The sequence below is a fragment of the Vipera berus genome (genome assembly GCF_964194415.1).
Source record: "Vipera berus genome assembly, chromosome: 2".
Classification (NCBI taxonomy): domain Eukaryota; kingdom Metazoa; phylum Chordata; class Lepidosauria; order Squamata; family Viperidae; genus Vipera; species Vipera berus.
The window spans coordinates 79257131-79284093 of record NC_138203.1 but is presented as its reverse complement, the minus strand read 5'-3'; the positions used below and the strand labels follow the sequence as shown (position 1 = coordinate 79284093).

The window sequence follows — 26963 nt, the reverse complement described above, 5'->3', positions numbered from 1 at the left end:
GTCACATCAAAGGTGAACTATCAGAAAACTTTGAAATCTGCATGCACCAGACAATGCCAAGGATTGCCACCTTCTCCCAGTTGCTATTCAACCCTGAAGTAGATGCCACCATGACAGAAGTCTTTACAAACAGATGTGTGAATTTGAGTAGGGACAATTCATTGCTGATCTCATGAATGCAAGTGACATCATTTCTGCTGATCCATAAAGTGGAAGCCATCTCAACAGGATACAACCCAGTGATCTGGGACTAGTCAGTGTAGAAAAAATAATGACTTATTAGTCATTATTTATTTAGACTGATTAGACTGATGACTTATTAGCTAAAAGGAGCACAATTAGAAGAATTCATTTTTAAAAATAATTTTTTATTAAAAGTTTAATTACAGTAGTAAAAAAATACAAACTAAAAAAACTAAAAAAGAAAATAAAAAGGTGCAAAAAAGCAAAGAAGAAAAAAAAGAAAACCTCTAAGAAAGCAACTTCCCACCCTCATTATGGCAAGTATAAATAATTTCACTATCTCTTCCTCCTCTCAATTATAGATATAAAGCTTGTAACTCATCTCTTAACTATACATAGATCCAGTAACATCTTGTCCAATGCAGGTGGCAGCCAAAAGTCCAAACAGAGCCCTAAAATAATAGCATTAAAGAGGGGTAATTTCTCCTTTAAAGAGGTCAAGATCACAAATATTTCCTACTTTAAGTGGAAAGACAATTTGATAGAAAATGTTATCAGATTAGAATACATAAAGTAGATTCAGATTCAGATTCATTAAATTTATATGCCGCCCTTCTCCCTAAGGACTCAGGGCGGCTCACAACAATAAAAATTAAGAGACATAAAATAATAATAATAATAATAAAAAACCTTTATTGTCAAAGTACAACATGTGTACATTGAGATTAGCTGAGCCTCCCCCCATGCTCTCTCCCCCCAACACACAGTGACAACAAACCCTCCATCCCACCACACTATGTGAACCAACTACACCACACACCGGCCTCCCAAGTCAATTCTGCATAAGATTATGTCCCATTTAAAAGCCTAACAGCCCACGGATAAAAGCTATTTTTCAGCCTGTTGGTACGGCTGGCTATATTCCTATATCTCCTACCGGATGTACTTTAATAAAATACAAAAATTAAAAAAAGAATTAAACAATGAATATAAGAAATACAGGACAATTTAACACAATAAAAACCAAATTAAAAACCATGGTCAGTCCAGGCCCGCTTGTTGCAACGACCATGTCTTCAGGTCACGGCGGAAGGATCGAAGGTCAGGGGCCGTCCACAGCTCCAGAGGCAGTTCATTCCAGAGGGTCGGCGCGCCCACAGAGAAGGCTCTCCCCCTGGAGGTCGCCAGCCGGCATTACCTGGCCGATGGAACCCTGAGGAGGCCGACTCTGTGGGAGAGAACTGGGCGATGGGAGGTTGACATTGGCAGCAGGTGGTCTTGCAAGTACCCCGGGCCTAAGCCATGTAGGGCTTTAAAGGTAATTACCAGCACCTTGAATCGCACCCGGAGGGCAACCGGAAGCCAATGCAGCTCGTGCAGGAGAGGTGTAACATGGGAGTATCGAGATACTCCCATAAGCACCTGCACGGCAGAATTTTGCACCAGCTGAAGCCTCTGGGTGCACTTCAAGGGCAGCCCCATGTAGAGAGCATTGCAGTAATCCAGGCGAGAAGTGACAAGGGCGTGGGTGACCGTGCATAGGGCATCTCGGTCCAAAAAGGGGCGCAACTGGCGCACCAGGCGAACCTGTGCAAAGGCCCCCCTGGTCACAGTGGTTAGATGATCTTCCAGGTTAAGCCGTGAATCCAGGAGGACACCCAAGTTGCGGGCCCTTTCTGAGGGGGGCAATAGCTCTCCCCCCATCAAAAGAGATGGAACATGTTGGTAACTGTAGAGAAAAATGTTTCAACGTTGTTAGCAAATCCAATATACAACATTTCTCCAGTCCAGATGTCAATAAATTCAAAAATAACTATCCCGAATAACATGTTCCATCTCAACCCTGATCAAATACACTGATTTTGTGTTCCCTCTTTCTACATAAAATAATCTTGGTTTTAAATCCAGTTAGATTATTGTTGATACTTGTTTTGTATTTCTTCAATACTTTATAAAAAGCCTCTTGTTAGTCCAACAGAAATAAATTATTCCAATTGTTCTCTTGGTTTATCGTTTTTATTTCTTCTTCGTTTTGAAAACCGCATCCATTTTTTTTTACGTCTAGTAGCAAATTCCTGTTTATGTTCTTTCAGACAGACTTTGTTGCGTATCTTTTTCTGTAACATTTTCTTCTGGAAACAGATAGTTCCCAAGAAAACAACACAACTGACATTATTGATTCAAAGTCCCAAAACTGTTCTTCAGGAATGTCTCTGAATGCCGTAAGTTAGATTGTGTTATATCTCCAATGTGAAAAAGTTTTTTTCTTTCCCACAAAAATGCATTTATTCCTTAAAATTAATTTCAAAGGCATAATGTTCAAAATCCAATATTCCGACATTTTCTGAGCCCGTAATCCAATTAAAACTTTCTGTATTCAAAACCTTGTCCTTCTTCTCATTCAGAAATGGAGTCATTCTCTTGAGCACTACCTTCTTTTGAGAACCTTAACAAGTAGAAGGTGGGATTGCTTTATACACCCGCAATTTTCTCCTAGGTGTTTTTGATTGTGTAATTTCATCACCCTGCATTTGCCTAGGTCCTTTACTTGCCTTTACGTTTTGGACTAAACTTTGCGTGTAGATTCTGATTTTACCTATTGCAGTGGCTCAGTGGGTTAGGACACTGAGCTTGTCGATCAGAAGGTCGGCAGTTTGGCGGGTTGAATCCCGACTGCTGCATAACAGAGTGAGCGCCTGTTACTCGTCCCAGCTTCTGCCAACCTAGCAGTTCGAAAGCACATAAAAATGCAAATAGAAAAATAGGGACCACTCCGGTGGGAAGGTAACAGCGTTCCGTGCGCCTTTGGCGTCCAGTCATGCCGGCCACATGACCACGAAGACATCCTCGGACAAGCGCTGGCTCTTCAGATTTGAAATGGAGATGAGCACCGGCCCCTAGAGTTGGAAACGACTAGCACGCATGTGCGGGGGAACCTTTACCTTTAATCTAACTAATGAATTCTGCACCGTTCACCTACTTTGCTGCATATTTTAGACTCTTTGCCTGAAAAAAAATCACACCACATGCGGGACATAGTTGAAAGCAACATTTCCAGGAAGGAACTTTTACATTTGAATGCTGGGAAAATACAGTGCCTCACAATCACAACCGTCTGGAAGACATGTGTCAGGACCCCTTCAACAGATGAGTAAGAACTGTATTTGCTCTACTTACAATGATCTGGAAAGACCCACAGATGTATTTTTTGGAATTATTTCCAAAGATGAAAATATTCTCAGGCTATTCTACACTGTCTATCTAAAAGTTTACTGACTCATGTCATTTCTACCCCACTCCTTGCTCAACATGTGGTATTTCAACACAAAGACCTATCACTGAAACAAATGAAGTATCACACATAAAACCACATAAATGCATTCATGACAGAAACATACATTGGATAACAGCCTCAGCGCATACATTCATCCAAAAACAACAACTCTTGGTATTTTCTGTGGAAGATGACAGCCCAACTCTTTCTCCAGCTGTTATCTCACTTGCAGCCTCCCCTGAGGATCATTATTCTTTCTCCCTCCTTCATCTGAAGCCATATGTCCTCCTGACCTTAGCAACTTTCCATCTCTGTGGATTTGTGTGATTCCTCCATCTCTTCAGGTTCCCTCACTCTCTCTCAGTCATTCCCCCCAACTCTTCTATTTCCCCTTTTCTGATACAATCTAAATTCCAAAGGACTGAGTAACTACAGGGAATTTCTCCTAACATACTTGCCTGGTTCTACAGCCAGGTGGGCTTCTTTTAATTGCTTAAAGGTTTCAATGTTTTGCTTCTTCTCTTTGGGCTCATACAGATATTTATAAAATTGCCCAGAGTTTACAATAAACCTCCATTATCTGGTGCCAATAGCAGGAGTAAAACAAAGAGGAAGCAAGACTTTATAAGGGAGGAGGATTAGGATCAAGGTGTTCCTTGACCTCTGAATGTATTAAATTTATCCTCAAGAGAACAACACTTAAGGCATGACAAGTGAATCTTCTCTAGATAAAGTAACCATATTATGCTGATAGCCAATATCTAATTTTATCCGGAAAGTTTTCTGCTTGTTATTTCTAGGATAAGATGATTATATGCAAATATTTAGCTATCCCGGTCAAACAATTCTGCACCTATTCTATCCACTCTTTTTTAATTCAGACTTTCTAAACAATTTGCACATATGGTAAGTATGCGTTCAAATTTGCAGAAAGATATTGTGTTTATTTATTAATGTATTCTACCATGAAAAGATTGTGTCAAGTTCTGTTCACTTAACTGAAACATAATTTTGCATGCAACTGTAGTGCTACAAAAGCTTTCTGAATCAAACAGCAATTCTCTGGAATGAACTTAAAGAAAGCTAATGATGCTCTGCTATTAAAATGGACATCCAGGATACCTTAGATTTATAGAATGTCTTTTTAAAGATAATATTGGACATTTCTGCTGCATTTGAATGTCCTTCTGTCCATTACGTTTTACAAGACCCTGAACCTCCCCTTCAAAGTAATGGCACTATACATAACTTCAGTTTAGCAGCAGTCAATCTCTTACTTGAAACCACATGAAGAGGTAAGCAAAAGAGAACAAGAGGGGGGGTAATTCCTATCAATTTATGCCATATCATTTTATTTATTTGTTTACTGGGCTTATATGCCGCTCCAATCAAAATTGAGTATTCTATTTACCCAAATATGGTTGATGGGCAGAGTATATTCTATATTTTCTCCCAGAGTTCAAGACAATATTGCCTTGTAGAGATATGGGTGGCAAAACACATTTAATATGAATGAATGAATGAATGAATGAATGAATGAATGAATGAATGAATGAATTCAGCACTCCTGCCTTTCACCTTTTTTCCTTAATAATTCTGAAAAATACTTTGGGCTGAGATGTACAATCTAGTGCAGGGGTAGGCAACCTTGGCTCTTTTATGACTCATGGACTTCAACTCTTTTATGACTCATGGACTTCAACTCCCTTGGCTGGCTCAGGAATTCTGGGAGTTAAAGTCCATGAGTCATAAAAGAGCCGAGGTTGCCTACCCCTGATCTAGTGGCACTTAGCTTCCCTGATTAACAGTAGATCCTGAATATAGGTCCTCTACATCAAAACAGATCCCACCAAGCCCAAGCTTCCCCTTGAAGGTAAGCAAGGAATCTTGGTATAGGTTCCAAATCAATAGTCCGCTTGCTGCATTAGGGGTTTCTCAGTTCTTCTGGGAGACAAAGAACTTAAAAAGACAATATGGCTACAGAAGGTCAAAAGACCTCAAACTCAGCACCAGTTCACATTAGAACAATTCCCCCAAGTCACCAGTCTTACTCTCCAAAATGTAAATTTGTCATTAATTTGTTTTACAGGTTAAGCTTTCCATCTTGACTTCTTTCATCTCCTCTTTCATCTTTACAAGTCTTCCATTCTTCCCCCCCCCCCCAAAAAAGCTCTCATTTTAACATCAAATGGTTCAGCTAACCTACTGCCTCGTTGCTGAAACGTGTAGTTTGCAGGTTGCTTTAGAGCAGAGCTTTTCAACCTTTTCACCCATTGTACCACTTTTAGGATATAGCAACATCCGAGTACCACCAGTCGCCTAGCAAGGTGTCAAAAATTTGATCATCAAAAAAAAAGAAAGGAAAAAAGTGATGAAGTACAGATAATCCTTGACTTACAACAGTTTGCTTAGTGACTGTTCGAAGTTACAATGGCACTGAAAATAGTGCCTCCCAAGCCACAGCTGAGCAAGACACCTGCCTGCCTGCCTGGCGGCGCTCTTCCTCCTGTCCGAGATTTTCATTGTTGTGAGCATTTCTGTTGAGGATTGGCAGCGGGGGTGGGGTGAGGGGGGTGTTTGGTTTTTATTCCCCCCGTCTGCTGGGTGGTTGCAAGAGGTTTTGGTCACTTCACATGACCCTGGGACACTGTGACTGTCATAAATATGAATCTGTTGCCAAGCCTCTGACTGTAAATCACAAGACCCTGGAGATGCTGCAACATTCCAGCTGATCGGTGCTTCTTCTGGGCTCAGAAGCGCCAGGATCAGCGCCGAGCTCCAGCTGGAGCCTGGTGCTGATTCTGGCGCTTCCGCTGAGCCCTGACAGCTCCGAAGAAGCGCTGATCCTGGCGCTTCCGCTGAGCCCTGACAGCCCTGCATCTCCAGCCGTCTCTTGCTCAGGCTTGTGCGGTGCTGCCACCGGTTCAGCTCATTCCCCTCCCCCACTACCACTTTTCTAGGATGGTCGCGTACCACCTGCCAGGTGCCAATGTACCACAGGTGGTAACCGTAACACTGGTTGAAAAACCCTGCTCTAGAGATCAGCTCCTCCCCTCCATTCTTGGTACTTTTCTGGTGGCTGCCATTATGATATTATAATCCAAAAAAAAAACACTCACCCAACAACAATCCTATCCCAAACAAGGAAAAAAAGAAAAGGCAAGTTTTCCCTCCTTCAGCCCTCCACTTTTTTGTCTTCATATGCCCTTAATACTTTTGTCTCAATCGGCATTCCATAGTTAGTCAGCATCACAGTCTGGCTAATGTTACTTTTATCTTTTGCTTTGCAAAATCCACCATTGTTTGTAGTCTTTAATAGTAAACAAAAAAACATTCCCACAAAGGTCTAGTTCTTTTGCCTAGTACTTTAATTTCAGTTTGTTCAAAAACACTTTCTTGGAAAAAAAAATCTTTCAAAAATAATCATCTCCTTTATTTTAAACTTTCTCATATCTTCTCTTCAATAAGCTTTTTGGCAAAAGATTTTAAGGCTTTAAACCTCCCCCCCCCTTCGTTTTTTTATAATCCAAAAATATAATAACTGACCAAGAGGAATTTTCTTGTCCTGCTGCTCCGAAAAATCGCTATTTAGCTGTAAATTAGTTACATCCAAAAGTGGTTAAGAAATGAGGCTCATGGGAAACTTACATCCACATAGGTTGCGTTATGGCTGTGAGTTTGATTTAAACCTCTGAACTTCTAACTGCTCAGCTCCAGTCTCCTCGTGAGGAACAGCTGCTCAGTGTGCAAGTGGGAGATCTCTGATCTCTTCCTTTTCCAGAGAGACTTCATGGGCAAAAAGTTGCTCTCTGACTGCTGATCTCCATTGCAATGCTTTCCCCCCTCTTTCAAAGACATCTAATTTGTCATAAATCTTCACCAGAAGCTAAGATCCAAACAATATATCTGTCTGTCTGTCTGCCTGCCTGCCTGTCTGTCTTTCAATGAACTTTATTCAAAGTACTCTCCACCAAAGAAGATCAACTGCCTTGAAAAAATACTGATAGTAGCCAGAAAACCCAAATCAAAGGAGTAACTCATAGAAGTTGCAATTAATATGTGAACTCAGCAAGATAAATAAAACGCATTTTAAAAACTTAAGGGCTTGGATTTAATGCGACAGAAGTAGATTAAGATCCTAATCCTGATCCTAAACTGTGTACCTACGTTGCCTGTTATTTCCCCTGGTTCACATTTATGGCAGCACTCTTAACTGGCCTCCTGCTATTAAATAACGGTTGGGCATTTGTTGCATTTGCACAAGATGGTAAGCTATTAAAAAGTAAGCAGTGTCCTGGCTCCTCCTCTCTAAACTTGGAAGAAGCAGAATACTGTAGTGTTCATGCTTTTGAATTTTGGTGTCTGGAGAAGATTCATGACAACAACACTGACCGCCAAGAAAACAAATGAACAAATCAATCCAGACTTCTCATTGGAGTCACAAATAAGCAGGCTCAAATTATCCTACTTTGGACACATTATGCAAAGGCCTATTTCTCTGGAGAAGCTTCTAAAACTGGTCAAGATAAGAAGAAGAGAATGACCACCAGCAGGGTCTATGGACTCGGTTACAGTGGCAATGAGTGTACCATTGGAAGATCTGAAAGACCAGGATGGGAACAGATCATGGTAGAGAAAAATCTATCTATATGGTCACTAAAATCTGGCAACGATTTGATGGCACGTCATCAACCAATCCTCCTCTTAGCGGACATAATTGATAAAGCCAGAAAGCCTCAATCAAAAACCTCTGTTTTGTTATTCTTAGCAAAACCCAGAATCAGTAACTACAAGTATGCCAAAGGTGTCCTAGTCATCTGTCCAAGCATGACTATGTCTTAAGCTATGGTTAATCAAATGAAACCATGTCATTTAAATATGTGGACCCCACAGGAGACAACAAAGCAAAATCTTGAAACCATAAACTGAGGATGGCTTGTATACTTCACTCTGTCTACCTTCAGGCCATTGTCAGTTAGGATCATTGTTCCACCTCTAAAGGGATGTTGCATCCTGGAGAGCAACATAAAATTATGAAGCCACGATTCTAAGATTTCAACAGATGGGAAACAAAAAGATAATGACTCCTGCCTCAAGACTCACCTGTTTTACATGTGGAAGGCCAAATTACAATGTATAGGAGGATCTCAATTTTGACTAGGATAAAAAAAAATGTTCCACGTTAGGCTTGAAAACAGAGGAGGCTATGGTAGGAAGGACAGTGCCATCAAAGCTGCTCTGCTCAGACAGAGACTAGTACTCTGGACCTCTCTTAAGCAAAGCCTTAACTTTTCCTCCTGGTGTTTTAGTCCTCTGCACCTGTTGCAAGCCAAGGAGCCATTTAAAGGACAGAAGCAAATCAAGTCACACAGCAATGAAGAAAACAAGCCTGGATCTTGTGGCATGCAATAGTCTCAGACACAAGGAGGTGAAAAAAAGCAGGTGTACTGAATATTCTTTACACGCACCTCAATCACTCTTCTTCTAGCTGCTCCTACATTTTAAATATATTTTTATGATGGTTCCTTCACTCCTGAGCTACACATAAATATCTGCTTAGGGATGCATGAGCCTGTACTCCAGGCGTGTCAAACTGCCGGCCCGCGGGCCGGATGTATCATACTGAAACCGCGCCCACCCCATTGCCGGCAATGGGGAGAAAGTCACGTGACGTTGTGAGTTTGACATGCCTGCTGTACTCCAACCCAAGTAAACAAAAAATAAACTCCAGTCTGAATAGAGGTAAACCCTCCAGTTTTGGAGTTAGCAGCTCTCAGGGTTGGCGGTGGAGTTCCCCAGGCTTATAGTTCTGGGAGACTTCAACCTGCCTTCCCTGGGAGGGTTGTCTGAGTTAGCTCAGGAGTTCATGGCTTCCATGACGGCCATGGACCTGACCCAAGTAATTCAGGGCCCGACTCATGTGGGGGGGTCACACTCTCGACCTGGTTTTCCTGTCTGGACAATGGTTGGATGATTTGGGAGGGGGTTCACCAACTATTGTTCCCCTGTCATGGTCCGATCATTACCTCTTGCGGCTGGTCTTCCGTTATGCCACCCCCTGCCACTGGGCTGCGGAACCGACCAGGTGGTTCCACCCCAGGCGCCTAATGGACCCAGAACGGTTCCAGATGGCGCTTGGGTCTATACCCATCGCCCTCACTCACAGCCCAGTCGATGCCTTGGTGGATGCCTGGGAAAGGGTGGCCGCCGAGGCACTCGACTGTGTTGCACCCTTGCGACCCCTGACCTGGCGCAGATCCCGATGGGCTCCATGGTTTTCTGCGGAGCTCCGGGAGATGAAGCGTCGGAGACGGGGTCTAGAGAGCGGTTGGAGGTCCAGCTGTTCCGAATCTGACCGATTGCAGTTAAGAACCTTTGTAAGGTCTTATCTTGCGGTGATGAGGACAGCGAGGGCTAATTACTTTGCTGCCCTCATCGCGTCCACAGATAATCGCCCAGCCACCCTGTTTAGGGTGACTCGCTCCCTTCTTAATCAGGGGGTGAGGGAGGATCCCTTACAGGGACGGGCCGAGGAGTTTAGCCATCATCTGATGGACAAAATCGCTCAGATCTGGGCCGGTTTGGACTCTGACTGGGCAGAGTCTGACGTGGAGGAATCGGACGGTCTTGAGCATGTTATCTGGACTGAGTTCGATCCTGTTTCCCCTGATGATGTAGACAGGATTATGGGGAGGCTGAGCTCCACCACCTGTTTATTGGACCTGTGCCCTTCCTGGCTGATTTATGCAGCTCGGGAGGGGACACGAAGCTGGTTCCAGGCAGTAATATCTGCCTCTTTGAGTGAGGGTGTCTTCCCCGCGGCCCTGAAGGAGGCGGTGTTGAGGCCCCTTCTCAAGAAGCCTGCCCTAGACCCAGCGATCTTAAACAACTATCGTCCTGTCTCCAACCTTCGCTTTTTGTCGAAGGTTGTTGAGAGTGTGGTGGCGCATCAGCTTCCTCTGTTCCTGGAGGAAACTGATTATCTGGACCCGTACCAATCGGGTTTCAGGCCCGGGTACAGCACGGAGACGGCATTGGTCGCACTGGTGAATGATCTCTGGCAGGCTCGGGACAGGGGTTGCTCCTCTGTCCTAGTTCTATTAGATCTCTCAGCGGTTTTTGATACCATCGATCATGGTATCCTATTGCAGCATCTCAGGGGGTTGGGAGTGGGGGGGCACTGTTTTGCAGTGGTTCTCCTCCTATCTCCTGGGCCGCTCGCAATCGGTGTTGACGGGAGGGCAGAGGTCTGCCCCGAGGCCTCTCATTTGTGGAGTTCCTCAGGGGTCGGTTCTCTCTCCCCTTCTGTTCAACATCTATATGAAGCCGCTGGGCGAGATCATTCGTCGTTTTGGGGTGGGGTATCATCAGTACACTGATGATACCCAACTTTTTTTCTCCACCCCGAACCAACCCAGTGATGCCCTCACCGTGATGTCCCGTTGCCTGGAGGTGGTCCGGGTCTGGATGGGAAGAAACAGGCTTCGTCTCAATCCTGCCAAGACTGAGTGGCTGTGCATACCGGCATCTCGGACTAACCAGCCTATTCCATCTTTAATGATGGGGGGTGAGGTGTTGCCCCCCGTCGATAGGGCACGCAACTTGGGTGTCCTCCTGGATTCGCGGCTCAGTTTTGAAGATCATATAGGAGCCGCGACCAGGGGGGCCTTTGCCCAGGTTCGCCTGGTGCGCCAGTTGCGGCCCTATCTGGACCGAGATGCCCTACGCACAGTCACTCATGCGCTCGTGACCTCCTGATTGGACTACTGCAATGCTCTCTACATGGGGCTGCCCTTGAGGACCACCCGGAGGCTTCAGCTGGTGCAGAATGCGGCCGCGCAGGTTGTGATGGGGGTTTCTCGATACTCCCATATAACACCTCTGCTCCATGAGCTGCATTGGCTCCCAGTTGCCCTCCGGGTGAGATTCAAGGTGCTGGTGATGACCTATAAAGGCCTAAATGGCTTGGGTCCGGGTTATTTGAGGGAGCACCTGCTGCCAGCATCAAGCTCCCTTCATCCTGTGTGCTCCCACAGGGAGGGTCTTCTCAGGGTACCGCCGGTAAGAGACTGCCGGCGGACAATACCCAGGGGGAGAGCCTTCTCTGTGGGTGCGCCGGCCCTTTGGAACCAGCTGCCTGTAGAGCTTAGGACTGCCCCTGACCTCCGTTCATTCCGCCGGGACCTGAAGACCTGGCTCTTTGAGCTTTCTGGCCTGGACTGAGGGTATTAATTGGGGTTTTAACTGGTTTTTAACTAGGTTTTTTATATTCAAGGTTTAATATAATCATTTTAATTGTTTTAACTTTTGTAATTGTAGTATTGTTTCTTTTAAAAAACCTTGTGAGCCGCCCTGAGTCCTACAGGAGAAGGGCGGTATATAAGTCTAATAAACTAAACTAATAATAAACTAAAACAGTGGAGGACACAGAATGACAGTTCTCTCCATTCAGGCAATAAAAATACATTGGTGTATTTGGAAGAGAAGAACGTTCTAGGGGATTATTCCCAAGATGTGAAAGAACTTGTTCATCCAGAAAGCTTTGACTTTGCTTGATGGTTGCTGAAAAGAGGAGTAGGCTCGGTCTTGCTTTTTGTTCAAGAAAATGATGCATCACAAGATAATATAAGCTTGCAGCTTTCCTCTTAAAGCATTCTAATTCCTACGCTTTCTTCTCCCGTTGAAATTAAAAGTGATCACATGGTCACTTCAACTTTCTGTCCCTCTAGGCAACTGGAGAAGCTAAGTGACAAGACAAAAGAGCACGGAACAAGCTTACTGACAGATGGGCTCGCGTTATTAAAGCAGCCGAAAAGCAGATATAGAAGGAATGGACACAGCAATGAGCTTATGCAGATGCAAGTCCAACAATGACTTGTTCCTGGAAATATGAATATAGGCATAGCACTGGAGTGTTGGAATGGAAAGATGCAAATGGTGTGCAGTGAATTGGCACAGCTTGATGAGATTGATTAGTCACAATTACTGAATTTATGACCATCCATGCTCCTAAGATGTCACTATGAGAACTTTTAAAAACTTTTGCTTTCATTTGTGGGTTAACCCCAACTTGCCATGTTATAAACAGCTTAGAAAACCAATTTTAATTAAAATGCACTGGACTATGTCAACATCACATAATAGTTTACAAAAGTTATGATTCTGTAGTTAGAGTCAGAAGTTTTAAGCTGGCAATGTAGCTAACATTCTTGCAATAGAAATTAAGGCATCTGCAGTTACATGTAGCGCTAGCAGCTTGAAGATCCTAGTTCAACTTAGCTGGTTATGGGTTGATTTTTTTTTTATTTGTTAATCAAGCAGGGATGGATCACAGAATTTTTCAGAGTCAAATATCTTCATTCAACAATTGCAACTATTGAAAAATATACTTTAGAATATTCCATTAGTCTAACATTCTGAAAAAGTTATCAAAAGTTAATCACTTCAAACAACACCAACATAAAAACCCACAGAACCAAACTATTCACTTTGTCTTCATTCTCCTGATTGTCAAGGTGAGAAAATGAAGAAAAGAGAAACAAATAGGAAATACATATTGTATGTGGGTAAAAATCATGAGGTCTGGGGAGAGAAGTCAAGGTATTAGCCCAACAAGTAGACCAGATTAAGAAACCAATGTCATCTAAGACAGGACTATTTTTTATTGCAACAGCTATAATATGAGAACCTTTCAAGTCTCAATGTGCTTCTCCCCTCCCCCTCCCCTCCATTTATCTCCATGTGAAACTAGGAAGAGTTTGTCCAAGATGATTTTTCAAGTTATTTTCTTGTCTTGTACTGAAACCCCCCTTATTTGATTGCTGCCTTGGTAGCCATTCTTCCTCCTGTTCTTCAGTGCCATTCCCTATGCCCTTTACACAAGACTTAACTTAGTTTTCTTCATTAAGACTTTATTACTCCATTTCATTTTTTTCAAAGAATGATCAGATGACTATTCAATGTTGACCAATAGGTAATTCTTTCAAATAGTATGAAAAAGTAAAGTTCCCATATTGGATTTGTCCAGGTGAGCAGATACAGACAAGGACATTTAAAAGGAAATAAATACATATAAAAGGAACTTCCATCATTCCTCTCTATAATGTATGTCAGAAGTTCTCAACCTTTTGGGCACCAGGGACTGGTGCCATGGAGAAAGGCATTCCATGGACCAGAAGGGGTGTGGTTTTGAATACTGCCTGCATCCTGAGGATGGAGTTTTGCTTGTTTGTGTGGCCCGCTTGTTGGCATGCTGCAGACCGGTGCCGGTCCACAGAGCGGGGGTTGGGAAGCCCTGATGTATGTGACCTTTTCTTCTCATCTGCTACATGTTTTCCAAGATACTGATACCCCAGAGAAAGAATAAGATGAGAAAAGAACATGACTTTTTTTCCCTCATGGTGTAAAAAATTCTAAGCGAGTTCTTAAAAGCCGGAGTCATCCATGTTTAGATATAACACGGTATTTAAACACACACACACACACACACACACATAACTTTAAGTAGATTTAGCTTAATATTTACAGGTGTAGGAGATGACCAGGCTGAGCCCGAGGGAGGGATCAAGTGTGTTATCAGTCTAAGAGATCTAATTCTTATCTACCACCAATTTGCTTTGACCATTAGTACTTCAGATTCTTATAGAGAGGATTCAATAAACCTGTATTCATCTGAACCAACTTGATTCCTGTTTTCCTGTGTTTGACAACAGGTTGTTAAAATGGCATTCAGAACACATATAAGAGTTGAAGATGAATGTGTTGTTAAATTATATACCGTATTTTCTGGCGTATAAGATGACTTTTTAACACATGAAAATCTTCTCAAAAGTCAGGGGTCGTCTTATACGCCGGGTGCTGAAACTTTAGGGACAGGGCTGGCTGGAAAACCTGGAGCAGATCTCCCATTTGGTCTGCGCAGGGAAAGCTTTAGAGTGAATTAGGAAAAGTTTAATCCACTTGCACTGTTTTATGTTTACATGTTTGATGACAAACAGCCTTATGTTTATAAGTGACAGTTTTCCTACTAAGTACCTGCATGTCATAAGCATTTGAATTAAAATTACCATATTAAAATGAAATCTGATGTTTTTTAATTTTTATTTGGTGTGCGTTGGAAGAGGGGTAGTCTTATACGGCGAGTATAGCCCAAACCCTATAATTTAACAGGAAATGTAAGGGGTCGTCTTATACGCCCAGTCGTCTTATACACCGGAAAATACGGTGCCACCAATTTGGAATCCATTGAAGTGAAGAACTTTAGATTTCTCCTGTGTGATCTATTCTATCTATTCAGTAGAAAAAGCCCACTGTGCCTGATTTAAAACCCTGGACTGAAGTTATGTGTTCACTTATTATTTATATGAAAATGCTGTGACATCACAACACACGTTTTGTCACTTTGACAAAATTCAACTTTGACAAAATGTTAGCTTGCTGAAGATAACCCTTTATATGAACTGGTCCTTGATCATGGTTGTTTGATTTGATCAAGGATTAATTTGCTGTTTAGGATCTGAGATTTTTGTTTCATATACATCTATTCAAAAATGTATTACTTGGGATGGTCTATTTTTTCTGGACATTAAAAAAAATCTTGTATTGCTTAATAGAAAATTTTTCTTCATTTTGGTCATATATTAGAAACAGAGAAAAGAAATGTGTGTTAAACTTACCACCTTAATATTGATTCTCCTTGAGATTCTTGAAAAGTAATTTCTTAGGCTTGTATGAGGCCAAATTTTCTAATGAGCAATGCTGGGCAGACATGAAATTATTTTTAAACTGGATATATTCTTATAGCGCAGGGCAGAAAATACGCCAATTTAATCATGTGCTTTTTAATCAGAAAATACGTTGTGACCCAATAACAACCCTTTTTCTGACCCAGTTATGTAAGCAAATAGAGGCTTCCAGAGAATAATGTGTCAACATTATTGCATGGAAAAAAAGGGAAATCAGACACTTACTGAGTGTAAGCTTTCATTTTCACGAAGACAAGCAGTTTGAAGTTCTGATTTCAGAGTTGCAATGTGATGCCGATGGGATGTTATTTCTCGTTCTAATGCAGAGACTCTGGAGCATGCAAACTGATAGACGTCTATGAAACTTATAATCATCGCCTTAAAGGAAAAGGAAAAGGAATGATTATACTTCTGTACAGGGCTTTTTTTCTCATAGAATGCTCAGAACGGAGTTCCGGCACCTTTTTTGGATGGAACCTTGTAGGGTAGTCAAGGCGGGTTGTATGACATGTGTGAGTTCTGGCACCTTTTTCTTTTACAAAAAAAGCACTGCTTCTGTATAAACGATGTGCCATCTTTGCTGAGTTATGTTTCTGAAAATGAACTCTCTGTGTGTGTGTTTGTGTGTATAAACATATGTACATGCACAAAGCCTTAAATGCTGTCCTAAAGAGAAAATTATTATTTTAAAATGGACCATACTGTATGCTTTTTTTGTATGCCAAAATTACAAAGGGTATTTTTGTGATTCTGTTGTTTAAATAAACACGGCATTTTGATTTGTACATAAAGCTTTATTGGTTCCATTGAAACTCATCCCTCAGTTAATTTTATTCAGCCAAGCTGAGAATACTGTCAGAGGTTAAGTATGAACATTCTGAAAATGAATGGAATTGCTAATTCTCCCCTCTCACATTTAAAAGGAATTGGATTTAATTTGGCATGGAACCTAAAGAAAGTAGCAGACCTTTGAAAATAAATAATCTGATTACAATATAGCTGGGAAAATAATTCTCTTCAGATATACAGAAGAAGAATGTCCCAGCAGTGTAATATTGATCCGACTGATAATAAAGTTAACAGCACAATGGAGTATAAATGATCTGGCAGTGTTGGTAACTTGATATCTGACCCAAATAGTATAACAGTGCTGGGATTACTGGAGTTCTTTACAACTGGTTAATCATTTTTTTTTAGGTTATAGCTTCCTTCCAAAGTGATCTGCGCTGATTTCTCAAATGTAAGAACAGCATTAAAGCTGATAAAACACACACACACACCTCTTCACTGAATAAGTGAAGATTGTTAGCCATATTTTCTCAAATAAAGAAACTCAGGGTTTGAAAATGACCAGGCTGGAAAACATAAATATTCATGTTTAAGATACAAAGTTCATCCATAGGTATTGAAACAGTTTTAACATCCAAAATTTAACTCATGTGTGGACATTTTTCTTTTTTTTAAAAAAAGACTATTTCTGCAGAAGTGCATCAGCAGATTGCACTGTTTATATATTTCTGCCACTATTCGTTTCTCCAAGTTCTTTTGTGCCCAATTACAGGTAGTCTTCGACTTACGAGCACAATTGAGCCCCAAATTGCTGTTGCTAAGCAAAACATTTGTTAAGTGAATTTTGCCCAATTTTATGACCTTTCTTACCACAGTTGTTAAGGGAATCATTGCGATTGTTAAGTTAGTAACACGGTTGTTAAGTGAATATGGACTTCTCACTGGCTTCGCTTGTCAAAAGGTTGCAAAAGGGGGGGTCACATGACCCTGGCACACTGCAACCGTCATAAATATGAACCAGTTGTCAAACATCCAAATTTTGATCACGTGACCATGGGGATGCTTGCAATGGTTGTAAGTGTGAAAGATTATCATAAGTCACTAAACAAATGGTCACTAAATGAACTGCTGTTACATCGAGGACTACCTGTTCAACCAAAATACCAAATGTGTTATTCTTGCTAAAGATGAAATGAAAGCATCTTGCACAGACATCATGTTTAATAGATTCTGCCATTGCTACTAAAAGTAAATAGAACTAACAGTTTTCACACATGATATCAATTAGCGTGCATTTCAAATGCATCATTTGTGCATGATGTCCAATGCATGTGGCAATGCATGAGCATTTCGGTAAATTGGTGGGAAAAAAAACCTTGCTATATTGTTGACTATACAGTAGTTGACTACCACAAAGGTCCCAAACCTGTGGACAATGGCCCACTACCGGTCCGTAGCCTATTCGCAACTGGGCCACGTGACTGACTGGCTGGTGAGCGCTCACAGTCTCATTCATGCGAGCATCTTGGGCACTCATGGCCTCACTCGAATGAATGCTCGGAGCCACGCTCGCATGAGCACTCGGGGCCTCACGCACACAAGTGCTCGGGGTCTCACTTGCATGAGCATCGCAGGTGCTCGTGGCGCCACTCGCACAAGTGTCATGGGCACTCCCGGCCCTACTCGGCGAGTGTCGCGGTTGCTCACATCCCCACTTCTGCAACAGGTGTTCATGTGGGTGCACACATGGCTGCCCCATCCACAAAACCATCCCCTTTCCCCCCTCCCCTCCCTCCAGGCCACCAACCTGGAAAGATTGGGGAACTCTGGACCACTATATAGTCAACAATATAGAAAGTTGTTTTTTTTCCCACCAATTTACCAAAATGTTCATGGAAAACATCTACCAAAAGAACAATAAATAATTTCAAATACTTTATCTCAAGGTGTAAGTATATTCATGCATCATGGAAAAATAAATAAACATTTGCTGTGTTTCTTTTTTTTTTCCTCTAAGAGGTGAATCTTTCTTTTTTACATGTACAAGGTTAAAACTGGTGTCTTACACTGCAAACAACAAAAAGTTATACAAAAGCATAAAGCACTAAGCGTAACACCTTAATGCAATAATAATAAAAAACCCTATAGCTGTTATGAATCTTGTAATAATCCAGTTTAACCTCCCAAGTGAAATTTCAACAGGGCTATATACATTTTAATTTGGACAAGTTCTTTGAGGTAACATTTCCTAGTTTCCCAAAAGGAACCATGGAATTTTCAGTATCAAGTGCTCAGCGCTTCATATTTAAATCTCAGTGGAAAGATGGTATTTCCAGTAGTCCAATGTATTTATTAGTGTGCTGCCAAGAACTGATTTATTGCTGACTCAGCATAAAATATCCTGTGGGATAATTAAGAAAAATCAAGATTTCTGTTTAGCAGAAAAAGTACTTTACTACAGACTATGGGCCAAAGAGTGTATAGAACCTGCAATACAAAGCTCTACTTTAGCTCTATCAATACCATACAACAAACTTGTGAAAATTAATTTCAGTCGGTTCATTAATTGCACAATGAAGATGATATATGTGCATAAAGCTCCTTACGACGATGAAAAAACAATCTAGAGTTTCTGTGTTATAAGGTTCACTGGGCCATTGTCTAGAAACTACAGAGATTAATATTTTTAACCACATTATTTATAACTAGCATTATGTGGAATTAAATGGTGGATCGTAATTCTGATGTGGAATTCAGTGGCAAGAATAATTCTACGTGCAGACTGTTCTATATATAATGCAATAAATAAATAAATAAATAAATGTTTTCCTAGGAGTCATGCAAGCATTCTATTTAAAAAGTATTAAACTTTTGTAATGAGGAAAAAAAATGAATCCCAAACAATTTCCAGCTAATTTCTGTTCTAAAGTCATCTATACGAAAGAAAAATAAAATTACTGCTTTGACCTTCCATGTTTGCATGTGTAAAACCATCAAAATTAGTACAGAGAAGGGTCATGGCTATCAATGTTCAAATACAGCTTATATTTTATCTTAAATTAATACCAAACAAATTCCTCATCCTGCTGAACAATGGCAGAAATTGTTCAACATTGTTCTTTTCGTTGTCTACAGATATATTTAGATACTTCTGCAGTGAACTTACTTATGTACGGATCTTGGTTTAAGGGCATTATTTTAGATTTCCAAAAGATCCACAGCCAAAACAGCGTCAATTCACATGTAAGTATCACCTATTCAAAAACCTTCTTCTTCCATGGCAATTTCCATAGACTTCCAGGTGTGTGGAAGAGAATGACGTTGATGAGGAGGACGCTACCTGCCTGACTCTCCTGATTTTTAATGAATTTGTCCTCCATGTGTTTTGACCTTCTGAATATAGTCATCTTTAGAAACAACATTTTCAGGATCCCCAAGGGCGCACACCAAGAATGGTGAGGTGGGAAATCCTCCTTAGAACATACAACCATGAACCTAAATACTGATTTCACAATTCAACTGAAACAGATGTCTAAAAGGGAATGCAATGTCGTAAGTATGCAATTCCTTGATTTTATTTTTTTTTCTGAACAAGCAATATGGTTACAGGGAAACTAACAAAAGGACATGTGATACCACCCTACCTCATTATAAATAACAGGGAAAGTATAGTTGTACCAGTTGTAGTGTTCTTTATTTTTTTAAAAAACACAACAGTTGAGCATTACCAGCTATTACATGGCAAGCAGGTTTTACAACCCACAAACATTCATATGGCACATTCATTTTAAAATCAAGAAGATCTTTTCCAGACTAAAGGCTGTTCTAAGAATGTCAATGGAGCAAGAAATACAGCCAAGCCATTTTGAAGGCTAAAGAATTTTAATTTTAAGCATTAACAAGCCACTTTAAATTGAAATGCGGGGTGTAGATTAATAACATCTAAAGCATATATACTGTACAGCTGCCAATTTTACAGCAGAAACATAACAAAACTATTCAGGAGAAACCAAAGGAATAAGAGAAGGGAAAATATCTATTTCCAGAGTGACTTTCTTCCGGTCCTTTTGCCTTCTTACCTTCTAATTATACATTGGTTAAGAATATATAAACATCTTGTGGCAATAGTAAGTGTGGTCATAACACAAGTGATTCCTAGAGAATTTGCCAAATGCCCATTTGGCAAAACCAACTTCCAAATATAAACACTTGCCAAATGTATACAATAATATAGTAGTTTCACGTTGCAAACAAAAAACAAAAAAACAGAAATTCCTGTGAGCATGGGAACTTGTAAAAGAAGGAAATATTTAAGTAGAGAAAAAGGAATCATGATTTCCAAATGTTTCCAGAGCGAACATTTGTTTATATATAATCATGAAAGTATATAAATCGAAATGAAGAAAAAGAAAAAAAAGAATAAGTGCAAAAAACAATATTGATGGAAAAAAGAAAAATACTTCCAATCTTCTTTATAGTAGTTACAAGCCAATATATTACCTCACCTCCATATTTAAGATTATATTACAACGGTTCTCTTCTTCCCATATTCAACCCTTTGTAATGAGAAAAATTATAAATCACCAATTCATTTTTTTCCCCATTTTCAGCCAAAAAATTCCCAAGAGTGTCCGGTCTTTTATAAGTCTATTCTACAAATATTGGTGTAATGTGTATGTAAGTGTGTGCACCTACTTGTTTAGATGAGAGGAAAAGAACAAATCTTTAATATAAAGTTGTCATGTTAAGAGTTGATTCTGTTATGGCTGAGGTCAACAAAGTTGAAGATTAGATAGATAGATAGATAGATAGATAGATAGATAGATAGATAGATAGATAGATAGATAGATAGATAGATAGATATAGGCAGACAGATTTTGTATCCATGTAAGGAAGCAAAAAATAAAAACAAAAGATCCAACCATGTGCAGCAAAAAAACCAGTGCAAGCCTAGGCTGCATTAATTGAGAGAGAGAATCAGGATCATATGAAGTATTAATACCACCCTGTAAAGCCTTAGTACAACTATACTTAGAATACTGCATCCAGTCTTGGACATCACAATATAAAAAAGATGTTGAGACTCTGGAAAAAAAATGCAGAGAGGAACTGGAGATTAAAACATATGAAGAACAGTTGCAGCAATTGGGTATGTCTAGTCTAGTGAAAAGAAGGATTAGAGGAGAGATGATAGCAATGTCCCAGTATTTGAGGGGCTGCCACAAAGATAAGAAGCAATGGATGGAAATTAATCAAGGAGAGAAGTAACCTAAAACTAAGGAGAAATTTTCTAACGGTGAGGACAATCAACCGATGGAACAGCTTGCCTTCAGAAGTTGTGGGTGCCCCATCACTGGAGGCTTTCAAGAGGAGGCTGGACAGCCACTTGTCTGAAATGCTATAGACCAGGGGTAGGCAACCTCAGCTCTTTTATGACTCGTGGACTTCAACTCCCAGAATTCCTGAGTCAGCATAGCTGGCTCAGGAATTCTGGGAGTTGAAGTCCACGAGTCATAAAAGAGCCGAGGTTGCCTACCCCTGCTATAGACTCTCTTGCTCGAGCAGGGAGTTGGACTAGATGACCTCTGGGCTCTCTTCCAACTCTGTTATTCTATCTTTTATGAAAAACAACGAGAGACAATAATAAATGGGTTTCAGAAGTATGTGGAAGTCCAGGGAAATACTTGGATGACAATCTGAAGTGTCTAGAGATATTAAAATCAGTATGAAAGTGACCCAAAAGGTGAAACAGGCAAAGAATGTTTAATGTAGGTATATTTAGAATAGCATCCCCACTTGAATAAACAAATTGGAGTATTTGGAGAAAATTGTCTATTCCATCAACAGGGCACCATAAAGAACTTTCTTTGCAATGTAGGTCTTTTATTTTATTTGCTATGCTCGAAGTGCAGTTAGTGATGCTTAATATAACATGCCAGAGAACAGGGGCAAGAGAAGGCATCTGGCTTTCATTGCTATTTTCAATGGAAGTTTTGCTTAGCCCCCCCTTTTTCCCCCCAAGGTCACTTGTCTCCCCTTTTGTGCAGTTCTCTTACATAGTATGCAAAGTTATGTGAAACTTTCCCCGCAGCCAGCAGATGAAGCTAACAAAGGTTCATCTGCCGGCTGCACCATTTTATTGCTAAGGCATGAGAGAAAAAGGTTGTGGTAGGTGAGCTACAGAATTTCCCAAAAACGTACTGGTAAAAATCCTTTCAGGTTTCAGTCGTGAAGTGGCTACAGAAAAAGCTGTGATCTTGTGGGTGTTTTCGTGCAAAAAAAAACAAAAACCCTTTGGGGTTCTCAAGAGAAATACTGTATCATTTGAGAAAACTGTTTTTGCCATTATCTGGTATTCTCTACTTCAGACATGTCAAACACAAGGCCCGAGGGCCGGATCCGGCCCGCAAAGTGGTTTCATGTGGCCCACGAAGCCATCCTAGAAACAATGAGGGAACGGCCCCCACTGCCTTGGCCCTGGCCCAGAGACCCTCCTTCTGCCAGAGACCCTCAGATCTGTCCCACTCCTGCCCAGGCCCCCATAGGCACCCTTGATGCAAACGATGTAGAGTTGGCCACGCCCATCCAGTAGGCCATATGCACTCTAGCCACACCCATCCAGTAGACCATGCCCACCCTGGCCACGCCCACCCGGCCCCCTGAGGGCAACCGCAATGCTGATGTGGCCCTCAATGAAATTGAGTTTGACACCCCTGCTCTACTTGATAGATTTTTTTTTTGCTGACCCCCAACTCTTGTTCTAGGCTACATTTAAATATGCAAAATGAGATCTGAAGACATCAAGACCGAGAACAAGGTGGCTGTAGATTAGTGTCCTATTCTCAACTGTGTGAGCACAAGGCTCAACCAACTATTTTATTTTCAGTATCAGTTCTCTCTCCCCCCAATCCTCCCAGAATAAGAAGTTGGTAGACGCCCCCAAAAGACCAAGTTCAGGGGACCCGAACAGAGCAACAATTGGAAATAATGGATAGATGGGATGGAAAGTGTTATGATTAGATAGTCATCAAAGTGAAGGTATTTTCAACAATTAAGTAAAAGTCTTAGCAATCAGTTTTAGAAGGCAGCACTGTATCACTGGAAGAGTCACTCATTGCAGTAACAGATTTTTCCCTGGAAAGAGGTATCTGGGTCATTAAGTCCTACTGCCTGCTTGATGTAGAAACTCAAACTACAGCATCTCACCAATGGGCGGTAAACATCCATGACAGAATTAGTAGGAGGAAGGGGACACTACTTTTCTGGGTAGGCCAGATGAGCTTAACTATTAGCAGGAGGAAAGAATTCCCAGAGAGTTACAATTTGGCCTTCAATATACATTTCATTAAACTTTATATCTCTGAAATGTTTTCTAGCATTAAATTAGAAACTGCCGTTCTGTAATGTAAAGTCATTATATTGCACTCTTCCATTCTGGAATAATGGGAAATTTCCTCTAAATGACATCTTTCACTCAAATTTAATTTCTAGTCTCCCAATCATCCTCATTACTCTTCTTTGAACCTGTTCTGTTCCAGCCTACGACCGGCCCTGTTTGAATGTCAGGGACAACCCCTTTTTATAGTCAACAGGCTGGAAAAAACCCAACCAAATTTATTGACAAAGAAATCAAAAGTTGAAACAAGAGTTAAACCAAAAATTCAGGCAAGAGTTAAACAGGAATTAACAGACCAGGACTCTAGCAGAAGATCTTCAAACGGTTGCCTTCAGCAACCAGCACCTCCCACACCTTCCCCTTTTATCAGCAGTCCCAAGGCATGGCTTCTCATTGCCTCCTCCCAAGTTGCCTCATTGCCTTCCTCTGTTCTGCTCTGCTAGATTGCCTCCTGCTCCTAGCGTCCCTGAACAGAGCCAGCTGTGGATCGTCTTCTTCCAATCGCTCGTGCTCACACAGCTGAGTCTGATGAGGAACAAGACGGGAGGGGCCAGGCTGAGAGTCCTGCAGTGCATCAGAACCTCCCTCTGACACCAAAGGCTCTCCAAACCCCTCCTCCTCCTCCTCTTCAGAATCATCAGACCCAGCTGCCGGAACCACAGGCTGACGCTGAATCACAACAGAACCTGTTCCAGTTTGCTAAATGCATCTTAAGGTGTGTTATCCAATTAAACAAGTAATTGATGTGTGTGTGTGTGTGTGTGTGTGTGTGTGTGTCTGAAGATACCACCAGCTATAAGCAGGTTCTTCCTTTTTTGTGTTGCACTGAGATATCTGCTTTCAGGTTTCCATGGATCTCCCTCTTTAATGAGAAAAATACTGCTAGAGTGGGAAAACAGAATATCAGGAAGTAGATAAAAAAGATGTGCTGCTGATAACGCTGCATTTTTAAGCAATGTTTATCTTAGCAAACTATGGTATCTTTCTAAGTTACTTTGCCAGGGCAGGAGCACCTTCCTTTTTGTGATAAGCTGGAGGACTGCATTCGCTATCAGAATATTTCTGAGGTCCAATTCAAAGAGTTGACAATTACTTATAAAGATCATAATCATAATCATAATTATAATCATAATAGTAAAGTTGGAAGGGACCTTGGAGATCATCTAGTCCAACCCCCTGCTCAGGCAGGAAAACCTATACTGTTTCAGGGTTCCGCCGGTAAGAGATTGCCGGCGGGTGACACCCAGGGATAGGGCCTTCTCAGTGGGAGCGCCTGCCCTCTGGAACCAGCTGCCGGTGGAGCTGAGGACTGCCCCCGACCTCCGATCATTCCGCCGGGGCCTGAAGACCTGGCTCTTTGAGCTCTCGGGCCCAGGCTGAGGAGAAAATTATTTTAATTGGGGTTTTTAATAGCACAGGGTTGATTTAATATTTTTTAACTTGGCTTTTAACTTTTGTACGTTTGATTTTTAACTCCCTGTAAACCGCCCTGAGTCCTCAGGGAAAGGGCGGTATATAAATGCAATAAAATAAAATAAATAAATAAAATAAATGGCTGTCCAGTCTCTTCTTAAAAACTTCCCAGTGTTGGAGCACTCAGAGTTTCTGGAGGCAGGTTGTTCCACTGGTTAATTGTTCTAACTGTCAGGAAATTTCTCCTTAGTTCTAGGTTGCTTCTCTCCTTGACTAGTTTCCATCCGTTGCTTCTTGTCTTGCCTTCAGGTGCTTTGGAAAATAGCTTGACTCCCTCTTCTTTATGGCAGCCCCTGAGATATTGGAAGACTGCTATCATGTCCCCCCTCGTCCTTCTCTTCATTAAACTAGACAGACCTAATTCCAGCAACCATTCCTTATATGTTTTAGCCTCCAGTCTCCTAATCATCTTTGTTGCTCTTCTCTGTACTCTTTCCAGAGTCTCAACAACTTTTTTATATCGTGGTGACCAAAACTGGATGCAGTATTCCAAGTGTGGCCTTATCAAGGCATTGTAAAGTGGTATTAACACTTCACGCGATCTTGATTCTATCCCTCTGTTAATGCAGCCTAGTACTGTGTTGGCTTTTTTGGCAGCTGCAGCACTCTGCTGGCTCATATTTAAGTGATTGTCCACTAGGACTCCGAGATCCCTCTCACAGTTACGACTATTGAGCAAGGTACCCCCTGTACTATATCTGTACATTTGGTTTTTCTTGCCTAAATGTAGAACCTTACTTTTTTCAGCTCAAATGACACTGCTTGGACCTTGGAATTATTTTTGGAAATTTTCCTCTCTGTCCTTTACCGATCTGAATTTAGGCTGCTTGTGTTTGGGGGCAAAGGCATAGTCAGTTAAAGTGCCTCAATACTCCCAAGTCAGCATTTCTTTGACTAATGAAAGCTTGAGAAATGCAAAATATACTATCCTTTTTGACACGTTAGTATTATACTATAATCACATTTTTAATATTTGATCAGTTGATTTTCTATCAGTTATAGTTTATCATGCCATGCTTTGGAAGAGTGGTGTAGTATTTTATTACTTAGGAATACTGTACTAATTATTACTTAATATTGCTGAATTTTTCATCTAGAGAGAGGTGCCCGTACAATTTCAGTTTTATACTTAAGTGTGACTATTGAAATTGAAATTGCACTAGCATCACTTCTGGCCATATTGTTCTCTTTGTTGAGTAGGTAATAAAAAAAAGCAAATCTGCTCAAGTCCTATTTCCTCAATTTGCTCCAATGCTCCAACTAGGAAGAGTTGAAATCTGAAATTTAGAGCAACAGTGTTCAGGGGTTACCTATTTATTTTGAAGCTGATTAAATATCAAGGACCGGATGGATTGCACTCTAGGGTTTTGGGGAAATTTGCAAACTTGCTGATGCTCTGATCAAATCTTTTAAGGTCTTTCTTTTTTCTTTATAGTTTAGCTAAACTTTAATCTTTGGGAAATACTGGAGTACAGGAGAAGTACTAGAAGATGGGAGAAGGGGAAATGTCTTTGTTTTATAAAAGGTAGAAAGGTAATCCAAATTATTAAGTGTGGGTTCAACTATATGATAATTCAATATACAGTTTGTTTGAAAGTAAAACTGAAAAGTGCTCATCTACTGTTCACCATCAAATTGAAGATGGTTTTTGAGTAGATGTCTAATCTACTTGTATCTTGGGAAGTTCAAATCATGTTTTGTGCACTAAAATTAGGTTCTGAACATGGTTCACAAATATGTCCCTAAAAAGTATTGTGTTTTTAATTGCTGTTATAACTTATATACAAGTTATACACAAACTAATCCAGGCATGCAAGAATCTTGGGAATAGTTCTTTAAACTGTATTACAAGTTAACCATATCTCTGACTAAATTACTGTCATGACACACCTCTCTTCCATTCACTTTGATGAGAAATGATGGCATGAAGAAGATCAGAGCTCTCTATGAAAGTAATTTATGCTATTGGTTGAAAACATGGAATCATTTCAGCTTTGGCAAGATAAGTAATATATCCCAGAAAAGGTACAATTATAGTATGATATCCAACTATGCCTGCAAGTTTAATATAAAGGGGAACATATTAAAAATGCAACTTTTATTA

The 26963-nt window shown here is 40.9% G+C and overlaps 1 protein-coding gene across 1 annotated transcript in view; it reads right to left on the bottom strand.

The window, feature by feature from the left end:
- CCDC171 (coiled-coil domain containing 171) overlaps nt 1-26963 on the bottom strand; it is a 203669-nt gene that overhangs the window by 19024 nt on the left and 157682 nt on the right. The window contains exon 26 of the mRNA XM_081319831.1: nt 15427-15579. Coding sequence (XP_081175957.1) covers nt 15427-15579 — 153 coding nt within the window. The remainder of the gene's footprint in view (nt 1-15426; nt 15580-26963) is intronic.